Here is an 18,122-nt window from a genome sequence, read left to right as displayed (position 1 = left end):
GACCAGTCTTCAGGGCTGTTGATCCAGGAGTGTCACAGAGGAAGAGGCCTTCTTACTGCTTTCTCAAGCATCCCTCCGAGATGGTTTGCTTGAGAACATGTCTGAGACTGTAAAAAGAAGCTGTTCTTCTGAGCTGGGTCTGAGATGATGTTTCCAGGTGTTGGGAGAAAAGGGGCTTTATTGTCTAGTCCAAACATAAATGTTATGTATCAGTGTGACCAGTTGGAGATTATATTCTGGTGGTCCAAAGCCTCTGTGACATGCCAACCTATCTAATTCCTGCTTTGCACCAGTAGCTGTTGAGGTACTTGCACTCCTTCTTAATCAGTGTTCTCTGTAGTATATTTTAGCCAGGTGCAAATGCTTTGTTCTAGTTCTAAAATTAGAGTTAAGACCTGACTTCAGTGACCTGAGCTCTTCTTCTTTCCATTTGTGGGGAGTAGTTATTCTTTCTGGCCCATGCTTTCTCCTGCTGGCAAGAGCACTGCCATGGCTTTGTTTCCTACATTTTTGTTTCTTTCTATCTTAAAAAAACCCAACAACAAACAAGCAAAACCTCACAAAAATAAAATACAACCAAAATGCTACTTGGTTTTATTTGAGTTGGTTTTGTTTGGGGTATTTTTGGTCTTCCTATAGTACTGAATTGCATAGTTTGTACCCTAACTTTCTGGAACTGGAATGCCAAAACAAGAAAACTTTTCACAAAAGAGTCATCTTTATACTGGAAAAAGATGAGAAACATCAATTATTGCCTACTGGGAGGAGCACCATGTTGTATGTTTGTTTACATGCCGTTAGGTCATGGTGCTGCAGTTTGGTACATTGAAATTTTCAAGTAAAGAAAGCTGTAATGCTTTGAATCCTGTGGGACAGTTAGTGGGTCTGTCTCCTTCTAAACTTCTTGGCCACTCTGGTTCCTGAATTACTTTAAGAATAACTCACATTGAGATTTTTAACTTAGAGCCAACTTTTGCTGGGCTTGCTGTTATCAGTTCTGTAGATAGTTTGGAAAATTGTAATGCAGGAGCTAATTATAGCCTTTTGAAAAATTTATTTTGTAAGGATTTACTTTTGTCTTTAACTCGTCCTGCTAGGAGCTGCCTTCATACAAAAATAGAGAGGAGATAAGGGAATGATGAGAGAATACTAACCACCTTAAACATAAAACACTTGACAATTGTTACCCTGATGTCTAAATTGCATTTTGTTTCAGTGCTACTGTTAAATTTCTGCAAAATGTGTTTGTTAGAAGGAACTTACCTTTTCCTAAAAAGGCTCACAAGTGGGACTGAGAAGTTACTAGAAATAAGTTATTCACCTGATCTTTTGTCAATTTAAGAACAAAATTTTCAAAATTGTGGGCTCTTCTGGCTGCTGGTACCTGTAATTTCAGCGACTGTAGGCAATCATGATCATTTTATTCTTGGGTTCTGTGTTAAATGTAAAGTTTGTTCTCCATTTGCCATGAAACCTCTAAAATGTGTCATTTCCCAAAGAAATTAAAAAAGGCTTAATTTTCATAGTGATGACTTCTCTGATTCTTTCTGTCCTCATTCTTCCCCTTCATCTGTGAAAATAGCTCTGGAAATTTATTTCTGTAACTTTCTGAGAAGTAGTCAGAAAAGAAAGTGTGTGGGCTTGGGTCCTGCACGGTTGGCACTGTGTGAAAGGGGAGCATTTTGGTTAGAAATTCAATTCATGCTTCAGTGTATTTGAGTGTTAGATAGGGCGAAGTTGTGCTGTTGATGTGAATGATTCTGTGTCTCTGCTTAGCGTTTAAGAATGAAGTAGTCACATTGGTTGACATTTCAGGTCAGAGGTGGACTTGTAACCTGCTTTGAAAAGATGTTACAGATTTGTAATATCTTTCTGCTTCCTCTAACATTTGCTTTCCCATTTTGGTAGCATGGGGGCAATAACTAGGTAGAACTAATGGAATGATCTAACAGAGAAAAGTTCAAATTTGCCACTGGTCTAGGAAGTTCTATCAGCTCAGCCAGGATTTGAACAAATGCTGGAGTTACTGTCAGGGGAACAATGGGAGTTAGAGCTGTGGAAGGAAGGAAGGAGATAGGCTTCTTCCTTCTGCTCAGGGGCAGCGAGCTTGGACTCTCGGACTCTTGTCTTGCCTAGCTGTGTTGTGTGTTTTGGGAAAGTGACTGATGGCATCGGACAGAAATTGAAATAAGGGGTGGTGATGTTTTTTTTTTTAAAATAATTTTGAAATACAATTATTGCTAATAGTCTTGTTTTGTAATAGCTCAACAGGAGGACTTAATTTTGGAACTCTGGGCTCTTCCACTGCTACAGCAACTACATCAGCTCCTTCAGTGGGCTTTGGGACTGGACTTTTTGGATCAAAATCAACCACTGGCTTTACGCTAGGAGGCACCAGTACAGGTAGAAAATTCTTGTGCAGCAGAAATTTGATTCAACAGTGAAGAAATAAATTCTATGTACAAAAAACTGAGTCATCATACATGTTTACTATTTTACAGTAGTTATGTAGCTCAGAATATTGCTTACATAGTTTTGTGAAATGACTTCATTGAGCAGTTTAAAAGATCATTCATTGAGAATGAGGCAGTACTAATGCTGCAGAAACACAAATGCGATTACCAGAAAACTGCCTGGGCTATGTGTAAATTGTTCTGTAATGTGAATCCTGATGTTTTCTAGAAATCTAACCCTTCATCCAGGATGCTGAAAATTGATTTAAGATTGAGGTGTATTTTGATCTAAAAATATTTTAGAACATTGAGATTGTTAGCAATTGTAATGCAGTATTTTTAATCCTACAGTAGTAAATATTTTTGGTTTTGTCGTTTGGGGGGTTTTAATGTTAGCAATATGCACGAAGAAATTGAGTATTTCCTTAGGTCTCTAATTCAGCCTATGAACGAGAGTTTCTTTTAGGAGTAACTGAGCACAAAAGAATAAAGCTTTTCTCACTGGAGGTATTTTTTTTCAGCCATCAAGCAGACATAACTTAATGAATTTTACTTTGGTTCCAATATTGCTAGACAAAATAGTCTTTTCTTCTATGCTTATAGGAGTGGATGGGGAAAGTTCTAAGAACCAATCTAGTAGAAGTAGATTCAACAGTAGACTGAAAGTGTACAATCCAATGTGGTCAGCTACATTGGGGTAATTTTGTCTCCTGATGATTCTTTTGATCTTCTAGTCAGATGGTTTTTAAAATATGAGATGACATAACACTCTGTTCAGCTTAATCTTAAATTACCAGTGGGGCAGAAACCCTAAACCAAGACATAGTGTTTTGCAAAGAATTTAGACTCTCTAATCCTCTTCATTATTCTGTAAATCTGCTGGTTTACATGCTGATTTTATGTACTACCATATGTCTGAAAGAAATAATTGATAGAATTACTAGTTTCCATATTTTTTACCTTCATTTATATCAAGTTTTAGACAGTTTGCAGTACTGCTGCTCTAACATCAGCTTCACTGTTAGCAGCTTTTTATAAGGAAAAATGTTTTTTTGAAGTCAGTTATGCTTTGATTTGTGCTGCTGGTGTTTACACATACTGTTTTCTATGTTAATGTGTTATTTTCAACACGCTGCAGAAAAAAGCTTGTGTAATAGTCTACATATTGTCTCATAATGTTGTATTACTTCAGTGTTTTGTTTTATGTATTTTACTGTTGTAACTTCTCTGTGGTCTTCAATTACTGCTCTTACTATGTTCTCATTCTTAAAGCAGGAACAGCAACAACTATGGCAACAGGACTGGCGCTAGGTAAGGACCTGGTTTGGATTTTAATGTTGCACAGACATAAAGAACCCCAAGAGATAGATCTTTCTCGTAATGTGGAGATCTAGTGGTCATATATGAGAGCTAGAGTAATGAGGAGGGTTGAACCGAGAACTGACTTTGAGAATATTTTGTGTTTCTCTGATGCATCTGTGGTGACTATTTTTCAAAACCAGAGGTTTGAGATGAAATTGAGCTTGAGTATCACAAATGTTAGGGGTGGGAGTGGTGCCACAAGACACACTGAAGTCAAAGAACTTAGGAAGCCGTACTATAAATAAATGGGGGAAAAATAGTGTTGAATAAAGAAGCAAATCAAATGGGCAGAAGAAGGGAGGAGCAAGTGGCTAACCCAGAAGAGACTCTGTGATACATGGAAGTCAATACTATGTAGATGAACATGAATTCTTTTCAGTAGCTGAATGAAATTACATCATCCAAACCAGACACACAACAGTTACTGAGAATACCAAGTATGTGTTTCTTAGGCATGCTGTTGTGGTTTGTGTCTGTGCATACTCTTCCTTTACTTCAGAGTATAGATTCTAGAATGTAATATATATTCTTGCGGTGAAAACAGCAGAAAGTGAGAGCTTTATTTGTTTTACCTTAAAAGTGTTCAAGAGCAATGTTTGAGGGAATAACATCTCAACATATTTTTCTTGTTTACAGATGGAAGGAATATGTGCATTCATTTTGTTATGCACATCCAATTGAGAATTTTTTGTAGTTTGTATTTTAAAGAGTATTGTTTCTAGTTCCATTTACCAATATTTGTCTCATCTCCTAGATGCTCTTGGTGGCAGGTCTTCGTTTTACAGTTCTTTAGATTGCCACTAGATATAATTGCCAGTCCATGATTAAAGTCTGTGGGATACCTTGAAATTCGAGAGCAAAAATTCCTCTGCGATTAATGCAAACCATTGAAATTTATTTGAAAGTGCTGTGGGGATATTTTACTTGATGCAAGTGATCTTGCTTGCTGTGGCACTCATGATGGTTAAATGGGAAGAATGCAGAAAAGATGGTGAATTCAGCCTTCATTCTCAAAACACAATGTTCCAAGAGTGATAATTGGGTTTGGATTTCTTTTAGGCACACCTGCCACCACGTCAGCAGCTACCACAGGCTTTAGTTTAGGTTTCAACAAACCTGCAGGCTCAGCCACACCATTTGCTTTACCTGTGACTTCTACCTCAGCGGGTGGCCTGTCCTTATCATCTGCTCTGACATCAACTCCTGCAGCAGGTAAGAAAATGTTTAGGAGTTTGGGGGGGTTTTTTTGATTGCTTTTGTAACGGTAAAACTTTATTCATAAAACAATTCTACATTCTGTTTTTCTATTATTTACATAGTTTTGTGGTACTTTTGGAAGAAGCTTCATTGGACTTACCTAGTTCTGAGTACCCCAATACAGATAGATTATATGTTGTCTATATCACGTGATATGCTGTCCATAATTCTAAGTCTTTAGAAGTGTAGCAAGAGCTGATTCATCCTGTAAAATTATTTTTCCTATTGTTAACGCCAGTGAAGGGTGAAGGCTTCCTGCTGGTGCTGCTGCAAAGGTTAGAAAATGTCTACTTTTTGCAGATGGCCCAAAATGGTTAACTAGTAGTGGAAAAAAGATTTGTCCAAAGTACTTATACTGACATACACCTGCCATCATATTTAACTCAGCTGAACTGCACCGTGTGTGATGTTAAGTCTGGAGTACATTTTTCTTAACCGTAGGAGTCTGTATTTGAGCTCAGCTGTCTGTGCCCATTGTGCTCTGTCCCTTTATGCCTGTGGTCTTTCTTTACCCAGTTCTTCCCGATCATACCAAAAGCTGGGATGCTTAATTCCAGAGGTTGGCTTAAACTACCCTGAAAATGTTCTTGTGTGTAAATATTTTAATGTCAAACATAAAACATTAAAATTTCAGCATTTTAATATAAGAATTAGTAGCAATTATTAGTTCCATTTTGCTGTAAAATAAGTTCTGTGCCAGATTTTAGATTCTCTAGTGTTCTAGGGGACTGCCAAAAATTTTATATGGTAAATATGGACTAATCAGTGTTATGCTGTTATAGATCAAAATAATATGTAATTCAGAAGTCTGTGACTTTGTTTGAAAAATCTGCAGACAGTAAAACCACTTCAGTTTATTGATAAATAGTGATTAATTATGATAAAGATGCTGTTCAGACCTTTCAGTTATTTCAGATTGCTTGTGGATGTATTTGAACGCAGTGTCTGCATGAAGTTCATTTCCTTTCTCTGCAGGAACTACTGGCTTTACATTAAATTTGGGTGGCACAACTGCTCCAACTACAACTGCTTCCACAGGCCTTTCCTTAGGAGGTGCCTTAGCGGGTTTAGGAGGTTCACTCTTCCAGAATACAAGCACAGCAGCAACAGGTGCAAGTTCTATTTGTTTTTTCCTCCTTTTGTCTCAAAACATTGAAATTTACTATGTGCTTTTATAAACTCATAATGTAAGATTTAGTTTATACAAAGTCTTAACACTGTAGAAGTGTAATTTGTAAGTGTTTTCAGTTAATAAGTGTTGCTATCCACAGGCAGTAAAAACGAAATCTGAAATAATTGTCTCTTCCTATTCTTAAATTAATTTATAGTTAACATTTTTTTAAAAATGAAGATGCAAGGAAATCTTTGTCATTGCCATAATTAACTCAAGGAATTTGATGATTAATGGGTGAGGACAATGATATCTAAGTATCTCTATGGAGAAATTGAAAGCTCCTTACTTTGATGGGATTTGGTCTGAATGAAATCTTTCACTGTTAGTATTGTCATTACATGGCTTCCTGTCTTTTTCAGCTCTAGAGGAAGATTTTGTGCTTGTTACAGTCTTGGTAACACTGCTGTTAAATGAAACAGAAAAATATTTGTGCTGTCATAGAATGGTTTGGGTTGGAAGGGACCTTAAAGATCACCTGGTTGCAACCTCAGTGCCACAGCTTGGGATGCCACCCACTGGACCCAGATTGTTTAGGGCCCCATCCTGCTTGACTTGGAACACTTCCAGGGATGGGACACCCACAGCTTTTCTGGGCAACCTGTTACAGTGCTTCACTACCCTCACAGTAAAGAATTTCTTCTGATACCTAGTGTAAACCTACTCTTTTGGTTTGAAGCTGTTCCCACTTGTCCTGTCACTATCTGCCTGTGTGAAAAGTCGCTCTCCCTCTTTTTGATAAGCCTCCTTGAAGTACTGGAAGGCTGCATTGAGGTCTCCCTGGAGCCAGCTTTTCTCCAGGCTGAACAGCCCCAGCTCTCTCAGCCTGTCTTCACTGGAGATGTGGTCCAGCTTTCTCAGCATCTTTGTGGCCCTCTGGGCTCACTCTACCAGGTCAGTGTCTGTCTTGTGCTGAAGACCCCAGAGCTGCATGCAGCACTCCAGATGTCGTCTCATGAGTGCAGAGTAGAGGAGGAGAATCACCTCCCTCAACCTGCTGGCCACTCCTCTTGTGATACAGCCCAGGATGTGGTTTGTTCTTGGGGCTGCAAGTGCACCCTGTTGGCTCATATCCACCTTTTCATCCACAAGAATTCCCAATTTGTCCTCTGCAGGGCTGCTCTCAGTGCGTTCTCCCAGTCTGTACTCAAGTCTGGGATTTCCCCTGACCCAGCTGCAGCCCCCTGTACTTCATGAAGTTCCTGTGGGTCCATTTTTCAAGCTTGAGAAGGATTCCTCTTCTTTCTGTCATATCAGCTGTAGTGCTTGGCTTTGTGTCATCTGCAGACTTGCTGAGGGTGCATTCAATCTCACTGCCTTTATTACTGATGAAGATACTTTAGAGCACCAGTCTTCAACAGAGCCCTGAAGGACACCCCTTGTCACCAGCCTCCACTTAGACCACATTGACTACAACTTTCTGGCTGCGTCCATTCATTCATCTATCTGTCTGATTCCTTACCCACTGCGTAGTCCACCCTTCAAATCCATGTCTCCAATTTGGAAATGAGGATGTTGTGTGGGGCCATGTCAAAGGCCTTACAGAAGTCTAGAAGATGAGTCTTTCCTTCATGACTGTTGCAGTCACTCCATTACAGAAGGCCCCTAGAGTGGTCAAGCACAATTTGCCTTTAGTAAAGCCGTGCTGTCTGTCTCAGATTGCCTCCTTGTGTTGTATTGTGCCTTACCACTGCTTCCATGAGAGTCTGCTCTGTGATTTATTTATTTTTTTCAGGCATGGAGGTGAGGCTCACTGGTTTGTAGTTCTCTGAGTCTTCCTTTGTCCCATTCTTAAATATGGGAGCTATGTTTCCCAATCACCAGGAACTTCACCTGAACACCATGACTTCTCAGGTATCACAGGGAGTGTCTTGGTAACAACATCAGACAGTTCCCTCAGGACCCTGGGATGCATGTTATCATAGACTTCTGGCTATTCAGCTTCATCAAGTGGGCTTGAATCTGCTCTTTGCCTGAGTTAACGAGCTAATTAGCTCCCTAGGAATGTGGAGAAATTGCATAAAACACACGTGTACAGTGGTATGAAACTTCATGGAATCTGTTTTCTGCTCTGATTTCCTGTATTTTTTTCATCCAAATGTAGTAAATGGACACTGAAACTGTGAGCAAGTTTCTGTGTACTTTTAGTTTAAAAGAAGCTGATGCCAAGAAAACCTGGAAAAGAACTACTCAGACTTGAATCTCTGAGCAGCAAGTATTTGTTTATTCAGTGCTGGGCACAAGGGGGGTCGCTCCACCAAACTTGTGCACTGAAGAGAACACTTCTCTGGTTTATATATATTAAAACCTCATACATATTCATTATTTCCAGGAATAGGTTGTCATTATTACAATTAGTTCTTGGAAATCATTATGATAATCTCCTCCTTCGTCTCCTCCCACTTGCATTAGTCCCATGGTCTCTGGTGGTCATCCAGGGGTTGTCGGGAGGAAGGCCGATGGTCTTCATCAGATTGATCTTTTCACCTTTGAGTTTGGCACATGCTCTTGGGTCTTGCTCTTCTGCTGCCAGGTCCTGAGTCCAGTTGCATCTAGTTTTACTTCCTCATAAATACATTGTGTTTATGCTCCCTAAGCTAAAATAATGCCCTAAGTTCTACCCTTTTTATGCTTAATAAACTAAAACAATGCTTTATTAGTCAACCTTTTACCTTCTGTTTATTCAGGTGCTCTCTACTTGACTATTCCCTATCCTATTCTCAGCTTTAACTATTCAATTCCCGCTATTCATTGCAAAAATGCTGTTTGGATTTCTTGTAGGACTTGGGCAGAATGCTTTGGGCTTGACTCTGGGGACAACTGCGGCTCCTTCAACAACTGCCAATGAAGGTCTTGGTGGCATAGATTTTAGTAGTTCTTCAGACAAAAAGAGTAAGTTTGTTTTAAAGCATTCTTCTTTTTTTAGTTGAAAAAATGCTCAGGGCACTACAGCAGAGACTGTATTTACAAATACAGTGAAGTTACTAAGACAGTATTTGATTGTGTTAGTGTGGAATTGAAGCTGTCAACTTTGACTACCACTCTGATACAAAGCATTTCCCTTAATTTCATTGTTAGATGTTGTGCTTCTTCAGAAAAACAAGGTCTTGTTTGCAAATGCAATGTAAATTTAATTATTTTAAAATACGTGTAAACTAATATCATACTTGAAAATCAGGATCTAAACCCTTTTGGGAGTGAAGACTCCTAGGGTTGTTTGCTGAGAAGCCATCGCAGGTTTCTGCTGAGCTGGGTCAGATTGGCACTAGAGGGTGGAACAGAGCTATGTTTAAGTAGTGCATTGCAATTGTTTGAAACCAGCATTCTCCAGCTGCATCAGATCTTAAACTTGGTGTCTTCTTTCAAAAGCCTGCATAATTAAAAGGTCCTCGTATATTGCTAAAAATGTTAAAAAACATTAAAGCTGTAACGCTCACTTGCCCAGAAAGTAGCAAAATCAGATTTCAAATGTGTATCTTTTACTTCTAAGTATTGTTCTGATGTACAGCAACAACAAAAAAGAGTCTGGGGGGAGAAAGCAAAGTATACTTGATTTTCTGCCTATTTTTTAGGTTATAAATAGAGAAAGAAGTCCTAAATTCTGAGGTTTATCCCTTCTACTTTTCCTTTCCACAGTTGTGTACATTTTTTTTCCTGTTAGCAAAAGGTATAGGGAATGGTTGTGAGTGGAGGCTCTCTAATGTACTGTGTGACAGAGTCTGCAGATAATATAAGTACATATTGCTTCTAAGAACAGTAGTTTCTTCTGGTAGGAGCACTGACTTCTGCAGCTTAAAATGTTTGTGGTGCTAGCATGAGCTTCGTAGGTGCTTTCTGCTTTGGTGGCCCTGGGAAGGAAGTCAGGATGTTAACTGCGTTCAGCTGAAGATTAAGCCCATTTCTTGGGCTTTCTGATTGAGCATTCTTCCTGGCAGACTGCTGTGGTATGGGATGCAGTTACTGCCCCCAGCCAGACCTGGAAATAGTCATGATCTGTGTTATGCATTATATGGTTTTCAGCTCCGTTCTCTTACTCAGAGGCATTTGCCATCTTGATCCACACATGTGTAGTTTGGAATGTGCAGGTGGTAGGTAAGCAATAACATTTTCACTTCTGTAAAGCCTCCTCCATTACTGGACTTAATGCAATAGCAGAATTCTTAGAGAAGTCCAGTGGCCAAACGTTTTTACCTTCGTATTTGAGATGAGGCTGCCACTGCTGAGTTTAAACACTTCAATAGTTTGTGGGTGCAGGTCTAAGTGAGTTGTGGTTATTGGAAGAAATCTGGAGGAACAGATTTCTTATGCAACTGCAGTTGTTTATGCATTTGTGGTGATGTTTTACATTACGCTGTGTCAAGAAATTAGCAGCTCAGCTGTTGAACCATTGTGAAAAGATTCTTATCTGTGATGGGAGTGTAAAGCTTTGTTATGGCTAGCCTGGTCTGTTCTGCTTATCAAGAGAAATCAAGCAGATTGTAGTCATTAGTTCTTTCCTAAAAGCTCATCAAGGTTGTATTTGTTTTTATTTTTCAAAGCTTTTTTCTGACCTACAGATTTTATTTTCTAGGTGACAAAACAGGAACAAGACCAGAGTAAGTGTCAGCTTTTCTTTGCATTCCATGTTTTACTAGGAAACAGTTAAACAAATATTTTGGCTTTTCTAACTGATTTAATATTGAAAAAAAGTATAGATGTACATAACCAACATCTGCAATATGGGCAATTTAGTAATGTTGGTTCATTATTCTACACACTGTCATTTTTCTATTAAGTGCAATAGCTACAGCTTATCTGGCATCTGCTATAGACTGATCATCTGGTCTGAAAAATAGTTTGTGCAAGTGTGTCCAGTGCTTGCACCACTGGCTTGGACCCTGGCATAGTATCTGTGTGCATTAATAGAAGTAATTTCCAGTTGCAACATGCAACGTGTTTCATTACTCACTTGAACATTTTAATGATATTTAGTAGTCATACAAAAATGTTTGGCATTATCAAAGCACCATCTAAGCATTCATTTTGTCTCATAGAGATAGCAAAGCACTGAAGGATGAAAATCTACCTCCAGTAATCTGTCAAGATGTAGAAAATCTACAGTAAGTAGTGGTTTTTATTTATGATATTTGATTAGCTAAAGTACTGTATGCTGTTGATTCTCTGTGAGAAGAAAACCCTACTGCAGGCCTCATGGAGGATACTTTACTAGCCCAAGGCCTTTTGGCACGTCTACCTTGGGAACAGAGTAGATGGATAGGTCTAAGCTGAACTTTTAGTCTGGTTCTTTTATTTTTTTCAGTCTCACTTTTTCATGCAATTGTGCAAATGAGCATTCCCAACAATATGCTGCTAGGGTCTCATCCATCTCCCTGTGGGTATTAAGCCTGTTGCACATGCATAGTAAATATTCACCCTTTTGTCCATATTGCATGAGGGTATCTTACGGAACAGAGAACCACAAAAGAGCCTTCCCTCAGGCAGGAAGGAGGTGGGTTGTAGCCTAGGCTGCTTGTCACTGTGTTTGTGAGTTCAGAGTAGTAACTGCTTTTACGAAGATGCTATTTATTTATTTATATATATATAGAGAGAGAGAGAGAGAGAGCATATTATTTATATAACATTTTATATCTTAATTTGTCAGGGTTTAGCAGAACATGTTTAAACACTTGCTGTTTGAAGTTGAGGGGTTTTGGTGGGAGGTGGGGTTTTTTTGTTTGTTTTTTATCAGTATTAGCATGCTAGGAGTTAGTACAGTACTATGCTATACAGTAATTTTACTGTTCAGTACTTGGTTTTGGAAAAATTAATTTAACAGCTATTTAAATAACTTTATGAAGAGGTAAACACTTGGGTACTTCACATCAATATATTGTGTTTCTTTTTTCCCCACCCCTGTCTTTTTACCTCCCCAGGAAATTTGTGAAAGAACAAAAACAAGTTCAGGAAGAAATTAGTAGAATGTCCTCTAAAGCAATGCTTAAAGTACAAGAAGACATTAAAGCTTTGAAACAGCTCCTGTCTGTAGTTGCCAGTGGATTACAGAGAAACACTCTTAATATTGACAAACTGAAAGTTGAAACTGCACAGGTATAGTTGAATATAAATTGTTATGTAGAGTTTGTATGTTGATTATTTTATGGAGGATAATTAGCCTTCCTCATCAGTCAACACATGCATCCAGACTAAACAGTTGTAAACAAAATGAAAACCTGAATCCCTTCTGATCTATTTGAGGTTACTGGGGGAGACTGAAATTTGTGATTTCAGTATTTTCAGGTAAGTGCAACAGCAGTAAAATTAATTCAGGAAACCATTCCTACATAGGAAAAGCAACAGAAAGGAATATGTGCCCACTTTTAGTTCAGTTTCAGTAACATACTGGATTGCTAGTGGAGACACATTTGTAACAACATGCTGGACCCTGGAGTAGCAGCAGTGCAAGTTGTGTGTTCTTTTGGTGACTGAAAAAAATGAAGCAAAAACAGCAACACAAATAAAAAAACAAACCCACCTCAACATTTCAGGGACCAAAATATCTTAGCTGGCAGTACTATTCATTTAGTGAGCTTGAGTCACAGCTTTGTCTGCCAGTTTGCATCTTAACTGTGCAGTCTGAGCTCATGTTTTGATGCAAATGCGTTTTAAGTTCTGCACCACTTGCTACTTCATCTATCATCTCAAGGCTGCTTGCTATATAAATAAGTAATATTTTATTCTAAAGTAAAAATTTTGGGTTTTTTTTCTGTATTATAGTTGGGCCTTGCCAAGAGTTTTCTGTGGAAACAATCTTGTTAATGATAGTTGCATATTTCTATACATGATGCAGTTGAGTATCATCGCAGAACCAGGCACTGAGTAATCCTTAATGGTAGAGTTATTAGAAAGTATTAAACAGAAATGTGTGCTGTAATTACCATGCAGAACATAATCATTTCCATAGAGAGGCATTTTTCTGTATTAATTAATCCTTTTGTTTTAAAGGCAAAATAATCCTTTTTGCTCTATTTCTTCTCTTTTAGGTGTGTTACTTTCTTGCACTTGACTGTTGCTTTTCTCCCCTCTACTCCTCTATAACAATACTTCTGAAGTACAATAGATATTAGATTTTATCTCTGACAGTTTAGTGCAATATTTTCTCAACTTCTGATTGCTCAACGTGCTTTTAGTATGTGCTGTCTTTTGATCCTTCCCTAAAATTCTGTTGGTATTTTCAGTTCTCCAGCTTTCTAGCAGTCTGTTCTTTGGAGAAATTCTGGTCAGATTCTATCCCAGTGTTAATTTAACTATATGAAGACAATATTTTATGTGAATGAATAGTAGAGTCCTAGCTGTTTTTCTTTTTGAAAACTTCATACAGAATCTTATATTTTATTAATTTTCCCTATTTATTTAGGAGCTAAAGAATGCAGAAATAGCATTACGAACACAGAAAACTCCTCCTGGTCTTCAGCATGAAAACACAGCCCCAGCAGAGTGAGTTACTGTTATGCATAAAAATAGTCAATAATACAACCTGGAGAAAAGAAGCATCGAGGAGACCTTATTGCAGCCTTTCAGTACTTAAAAGTGGCTTGTAAAAAAGATGGGGACAGACTTTGTTGTGATAGGACAAGTGTAATGGTTTTAAACTGAAAGATGATAGATTCAGAGTAGATATAAGGAAGAAACTTCTTACAAGGAGGGTGGTGAAACAGTGGAAGAAGTTGCCTAGAGAGGCGGTAGATGCCCCATTGCTGTAAACATTCAAGGTCAGGTTGAACAGGGCTCTGAGCAACCTGACCTCATTGAAGATCTCCCTGCTTATGGCAGGGGTCTTGGACTACATGGCCCTGGAATGTCCCTTCCAACCCAACTGTTCTATGAACTTAACAATACCATTTTTTTCTTGCTCTTTGTATGGTTTGTGTGGAGTGCTTCAGAAATTAAGTGTAGAAATAAAACACTGATTCGATCTTTGTATTATAGACATGAGAAAGTCTTTGCTTTCATTCCAATAGTAGAGTGATGCAAGAATGTCATAGAATATAACCGTGCAATTAATTAAATGAAAATTGGTAGCTAATACAGATGAGATTAAAAATTATTGGCTAACTAGTGAAGTTTAATCATACGATTTCATTGTTTTACTCATCTAGCTACTTCAGAATCTTGGTTGAACAGTTTGAAGTACAGCTGCAGCAATACAGGCAACAAATAGAAGAGCTGGAAAATCATCTTGCTACTCAAGCAAATAGTTCACACATGACTCCACAAGGTAAATGTTTCAATTTTAATCTTTCGTACATAACGAATTAAGCAGTTACACCTATAAGCAAAACTTAGTAATTGTTCTCCTCTTTTGTTATTGTTGGCTCTTCTTATTTAATAAGTGTTCAGATAAATTCTGCTGTTGTTCAATGTAAAGATTTGGAATTGAAGGTTAAATTCATAAAGGTTCTTCAGCTTTTTATGTTCGTGAGGTGTGGATGTCAAAACAAATCAGGCTTACAAATCACATCTCCCTCCCTTCAGTATCTAGCTGGTGTGTGGTACCTTCTGTCTTGTACTGGGCTATCTGGCCAGGCAAAGGTGGGTGTCTGCTCTGCCAGCTCCATATCAAAATGGGAACTTTTCCTTAGTTTGAAGCCTGTTGGTATTGCCTTCAGCTCTCATCAGTTGAGGAAATGTAGTCTTGTTTTCTGCCACATCATTCAATCTTGAGAACATCTTTCTGGTCAAAGAATACTGACCTGTGGACAGTAGTCTTCTGGTTGGTTACCATTCCTGTGATCATAGACAATTTTCTCTTTTGGGACGTTTTAGGTAGGTACAGGTCCTGCAATAAGCAGTGATTTTGAGTGTGTGTCCTTTTGTGCTAAACAATACTTGAAATCTTGCCATCACAGGATGGTGTATAGACTCTGGACCTTAGATGTCAAAAAAAAAAAAAAAAAAAAGAGGACTGTCTAGACCTAGCTTCCAGAATGGAAGAGCCTCTGAATCCTGTGAGTCCTCTTTCTGTGTGACCTTCTCATCCATCAAGTGTATGAGAAGGATGCCTTCACAGAAATTCCTAATGTTCTTCAGCAGTTTCTGCTGTAATCAAAGGTTCCTTGCTTGTGTGGGCAAGGCTCAGTCTGTTGTGCCAGTATGCTCAGACTGTCAGCAAATGATCCAGTGATCTAGTCAACACTGTATTGCATATGTGGCCTTTACTATACAGGAAAAACTTCCTTTTCCGTGCAGGACTCCATGACTCAATGTCCTGAGAATTTTCAAGTGTCTAGTATTCAGTAGTATTCATGTCAATAAATTACCTCCAGACTCTGGAAACTTATGGCCAGTTTTCCTGGGTAGCACTTGGCTCCACAACCCTACAGGTTGGCATGAGATTGATGCAAAAGCTGATCTTTTCAGAATGAAAGACCACTTCAGCACTTTTCTGTCCTGTACTTTAGTGCATGGTTTCAGTCCTTCTTTGAGAAAAGTATTTTTTTGTTAGCAGATGCCTCATTTTGCCAAAACCTTGTGATATTTTCCCTTTAGTATTAAAGTTTGTCATTAGTTGGGTCAGTGCCCTGAAAATACTTTCATATCTGTGTGGGAAGTGGTATATCCTGAATATAAAACTTCTGTAGGCAAGAAGCTCCCTGTTGTGTTTCTCTGTTTATGAAATGCTTGTAGGTAGAGCTAGATTAAGAGTTCAGGTGATGCTTGTTGATTAGGTCTTTAAATAAAGCTTCCATTTCACTGTTAGCTTTGACAAAATCAACTGAACATTTAACTGAGCTTTAAGTCAGAAAGGGTAGAAAATACATACAAATGCAAGAAAATCTGATTTAACTGTATATAGGTAAAAGCCAGTGAGGTAAAAAATGTTCCTATGTAATTAGATTAAGTTAGTTTAAATGCTGTTTTTTAGCTTTGCTAAATGGTGGAATCATAGGAAACTATTGACCATAAACCTGAGAAAATAGTGCTTTTCAAATGAAGTTTGAAGCCCTTTCAAGAAGCAATCCTTGGCTGACCTGTGGCACCCAATTGCTGTCAAATTCTGTATTTCTTAAAGATGTTAACTTGTTCTCATGCAATTGTTTTTGTGCTTTGTGCTGTATGGGTTCTGGGTGAGCTTCTTACTTTGCTAGAAACGTAAAATCTTTTATTCTGGTAATGAGAATGTCACTTAGCAATATTTTATATGCCTCTTACAGATTTGTCTATGGCTATGCAGAAAATCTACCAAACATTTGTAGCTTTAGCCGCACAACTTCAATCAATACACGAAAATGTAAAGGTATGTTGTTTTAATCTGTTCCTGTGTATTTAGTGAAAGAACTAAGAGTCTTTTTTTGAAAATATGTTATATCCTCAGGTTTTCTTCTTTTTTCCCCTCCTCCCTTCTGTTAAATTGACTGCTTTTAATAATTTTCAAACTGTCCTGGAGAAATGCTTTGATTAAAAAAGAAACTTTTGTTCCACTAAACTCTAATTTGAAGTATTTACTGATAGTGATGATAGCAACTGACTGCAATCATTTGGGTTGCAAAATGTTTTTCATTTAACTCCTTTTCCTTCTAACTGTTGATCAGTTTTTGAAATGTCTGTCTTTGAGCTCATGCTTGTAGATTTTGATTATTTTTTTTTGCCCAGTGACCTCTTGATCTCAAGCAAAGTTCTAAATCTGCTCTTGCTCAAATAGGTAACAGGAAAATAAAAGTGGGTTTCTTTATATAATATTTTCAGTGTATTAAAGAATTTTGGTTAAAATTGTGTTCTGACTTGTTTTAATGTTTTTACAACCTCGTTTTCATGGAAAGTCATATGTATAAAAGAAACAAAAAAAAGTACTGTGATAAAATGCTTATGTATCAAAGGTCCTAGTTAAGCTTGTTTTTTCCATCATGGACTCTTGCTTGAATTTCCCATTTACAGTTCTGGATATGCTGACAATATGTCACTGTTCTACAATCCATAATTTTTCTTGACAACATCAGAACCCTTCTTTTTTTACCAAAAAAACCCCCAAACAAAACAAATTGGAGAAGACTATGGTGTTTGGTGTTGTTTCTGCTAAGTAACTTAATGGAAATGGCCCTGTTAAATCCTCTGTTTGTTTCCTTGTCTAAGCTTTTTTTGAACAGTATTACTAATTCTCTGAACATTGGAGGTTTTTACTTTTCCTGAATTAAGTTCAGGAATATTGAGGATCTTGTATGATCTAGATTCCGTGTGTTGTATTGCTTATGTCACTCACTGGTTTATAGCTCCCTCCCATCAGATATTTGTGCTGCTCTTAGTGAACTTGGGTTTGGTACCAGGTATGGAATATATCAACTCTTCCATATTTCAGTCAGATTACACAGAGTATCCCAGATGTATTCAGGGCTCTTCACTTTTGAGTGTAGCCTGAACTTGTGCAGTGGTTTTTGTGATGATACTTTTTTCTGTTCTTGTTTGTTTTCATGGTGGTGGTTGTTGGTTTGGGGTTTTGTTTTGGGTTTTTTTGGCATGTGGTTTATTTATAACTCAGTATCTCTTTCCTTATTAAGCTGAAGTTTTATGTCAAATACATGGAACTAAAATGTCTTCCTCCCACCCCCTTCAGATGCTCAAAGACCAATACCTTGGCTACAGGAAAAGCTTTCTGGGAGATGCCATGGATGTGTTTGAGGCAAGACGAACAGAAGCCAAGAAGTGGCAGAGCGCGCCACGTGTTACCACTGGACCAACCCCTTTCAGCAACATACCAAATGCTGCAGCTGTTGCGATGGCTGCAACACTTACTCAGCAGCAGCAGCCTGCTACAGGTCTGAGTGCATTCAAGTTATAGATTATTAGTGTTACAACAATAGTAAATTTGTGTTACATTTTCTATGAAGTCTTCCTTTGTGTTAGACTAA

The 18,122-nt window shown here is 38.1% G+C and overlaps 1 protein-coding gene across 1 annotated transcript in view; it reads left to right on the top strand.

Moving 5' to 3' along the window:
* Positions 1 to 2,222: 2,222 nt before the first annotated feature.
* The window catches only part of NUPL1 (nucleoporin like 1), a gene marked incomplete at its 5' end in the record, with an annotated part of 28,594 nt that continues 12,694 nt past the window's right edge, over positions 2,223 to 18,122 (top strand). Inside the window, 12 exons of the mRNA XM_009080777.1 lie at positions 2,223 to 2,403; positions 3,729 to 3,764; positions 4,875 to 5,027; positions 6,048 to 6,182; positions 9,025 to 9,135; positions 10,814 to 10,838; positions 11,277 to 11,342; positions 12,156 to 12,330; positions 13,637 to 13,716; positions 14,379 to 14,497; positions 16,434 to 16,516; positions 17,828 to 18,029. Coding sequence (XP_009079025.1) covers positions 2,223 to 2,403; positions 3,729 to 3,764; positions 4,875 to 5,027; positions 6,048 to 6,182; positions 9,025 to 9,135; positions 10,814 to 10,838; positions 11,277 to 11,342; positions 12,156 to 12,330; positions 13,637 to 13,716; positions 14,379 to 14,497; positions 16,434 to 16,516; positions 17,828 to 18,029 — 1,366 coding nt within the window. The remainder of the gene's footprint in view (positions 2,404 to 3,728; positions 3,765 to 4,874; positions 5,028 to 6,047; positions 6,183 to 9,024; positions 9,136 to 10,813; positions 10,839 to 11,276; positions 11,343 to 12,155; positions 12,331 to 13,636; positions 13,717 to 14,378; positions 14,498 to 16,433; positions 16,517 to 17,827; positions 18,030 to 18,122) is intronic.

This window comes from Acanthisitta chloris, unplaced genomic scaffold (assembly GCF_000695815.1).
Source record: "Acanthisitta chloris isolate BGI_N310 unplaced genomic scaffold, ASM69581v1 scaffold20328, whole genome shotgun sequence".
Lineage (NCBI taxonomy): Eukaryota > Metazoa > Chordata > Aves > Passeriformes > Acanthisittidae > Acanthisitta > Acanthisitta chloris.
The sequence above is the reverse complement of the archived record's forward strand: the minus strand, read 5'-3'. Positions and strand labels throughout refer to the sequence as shown.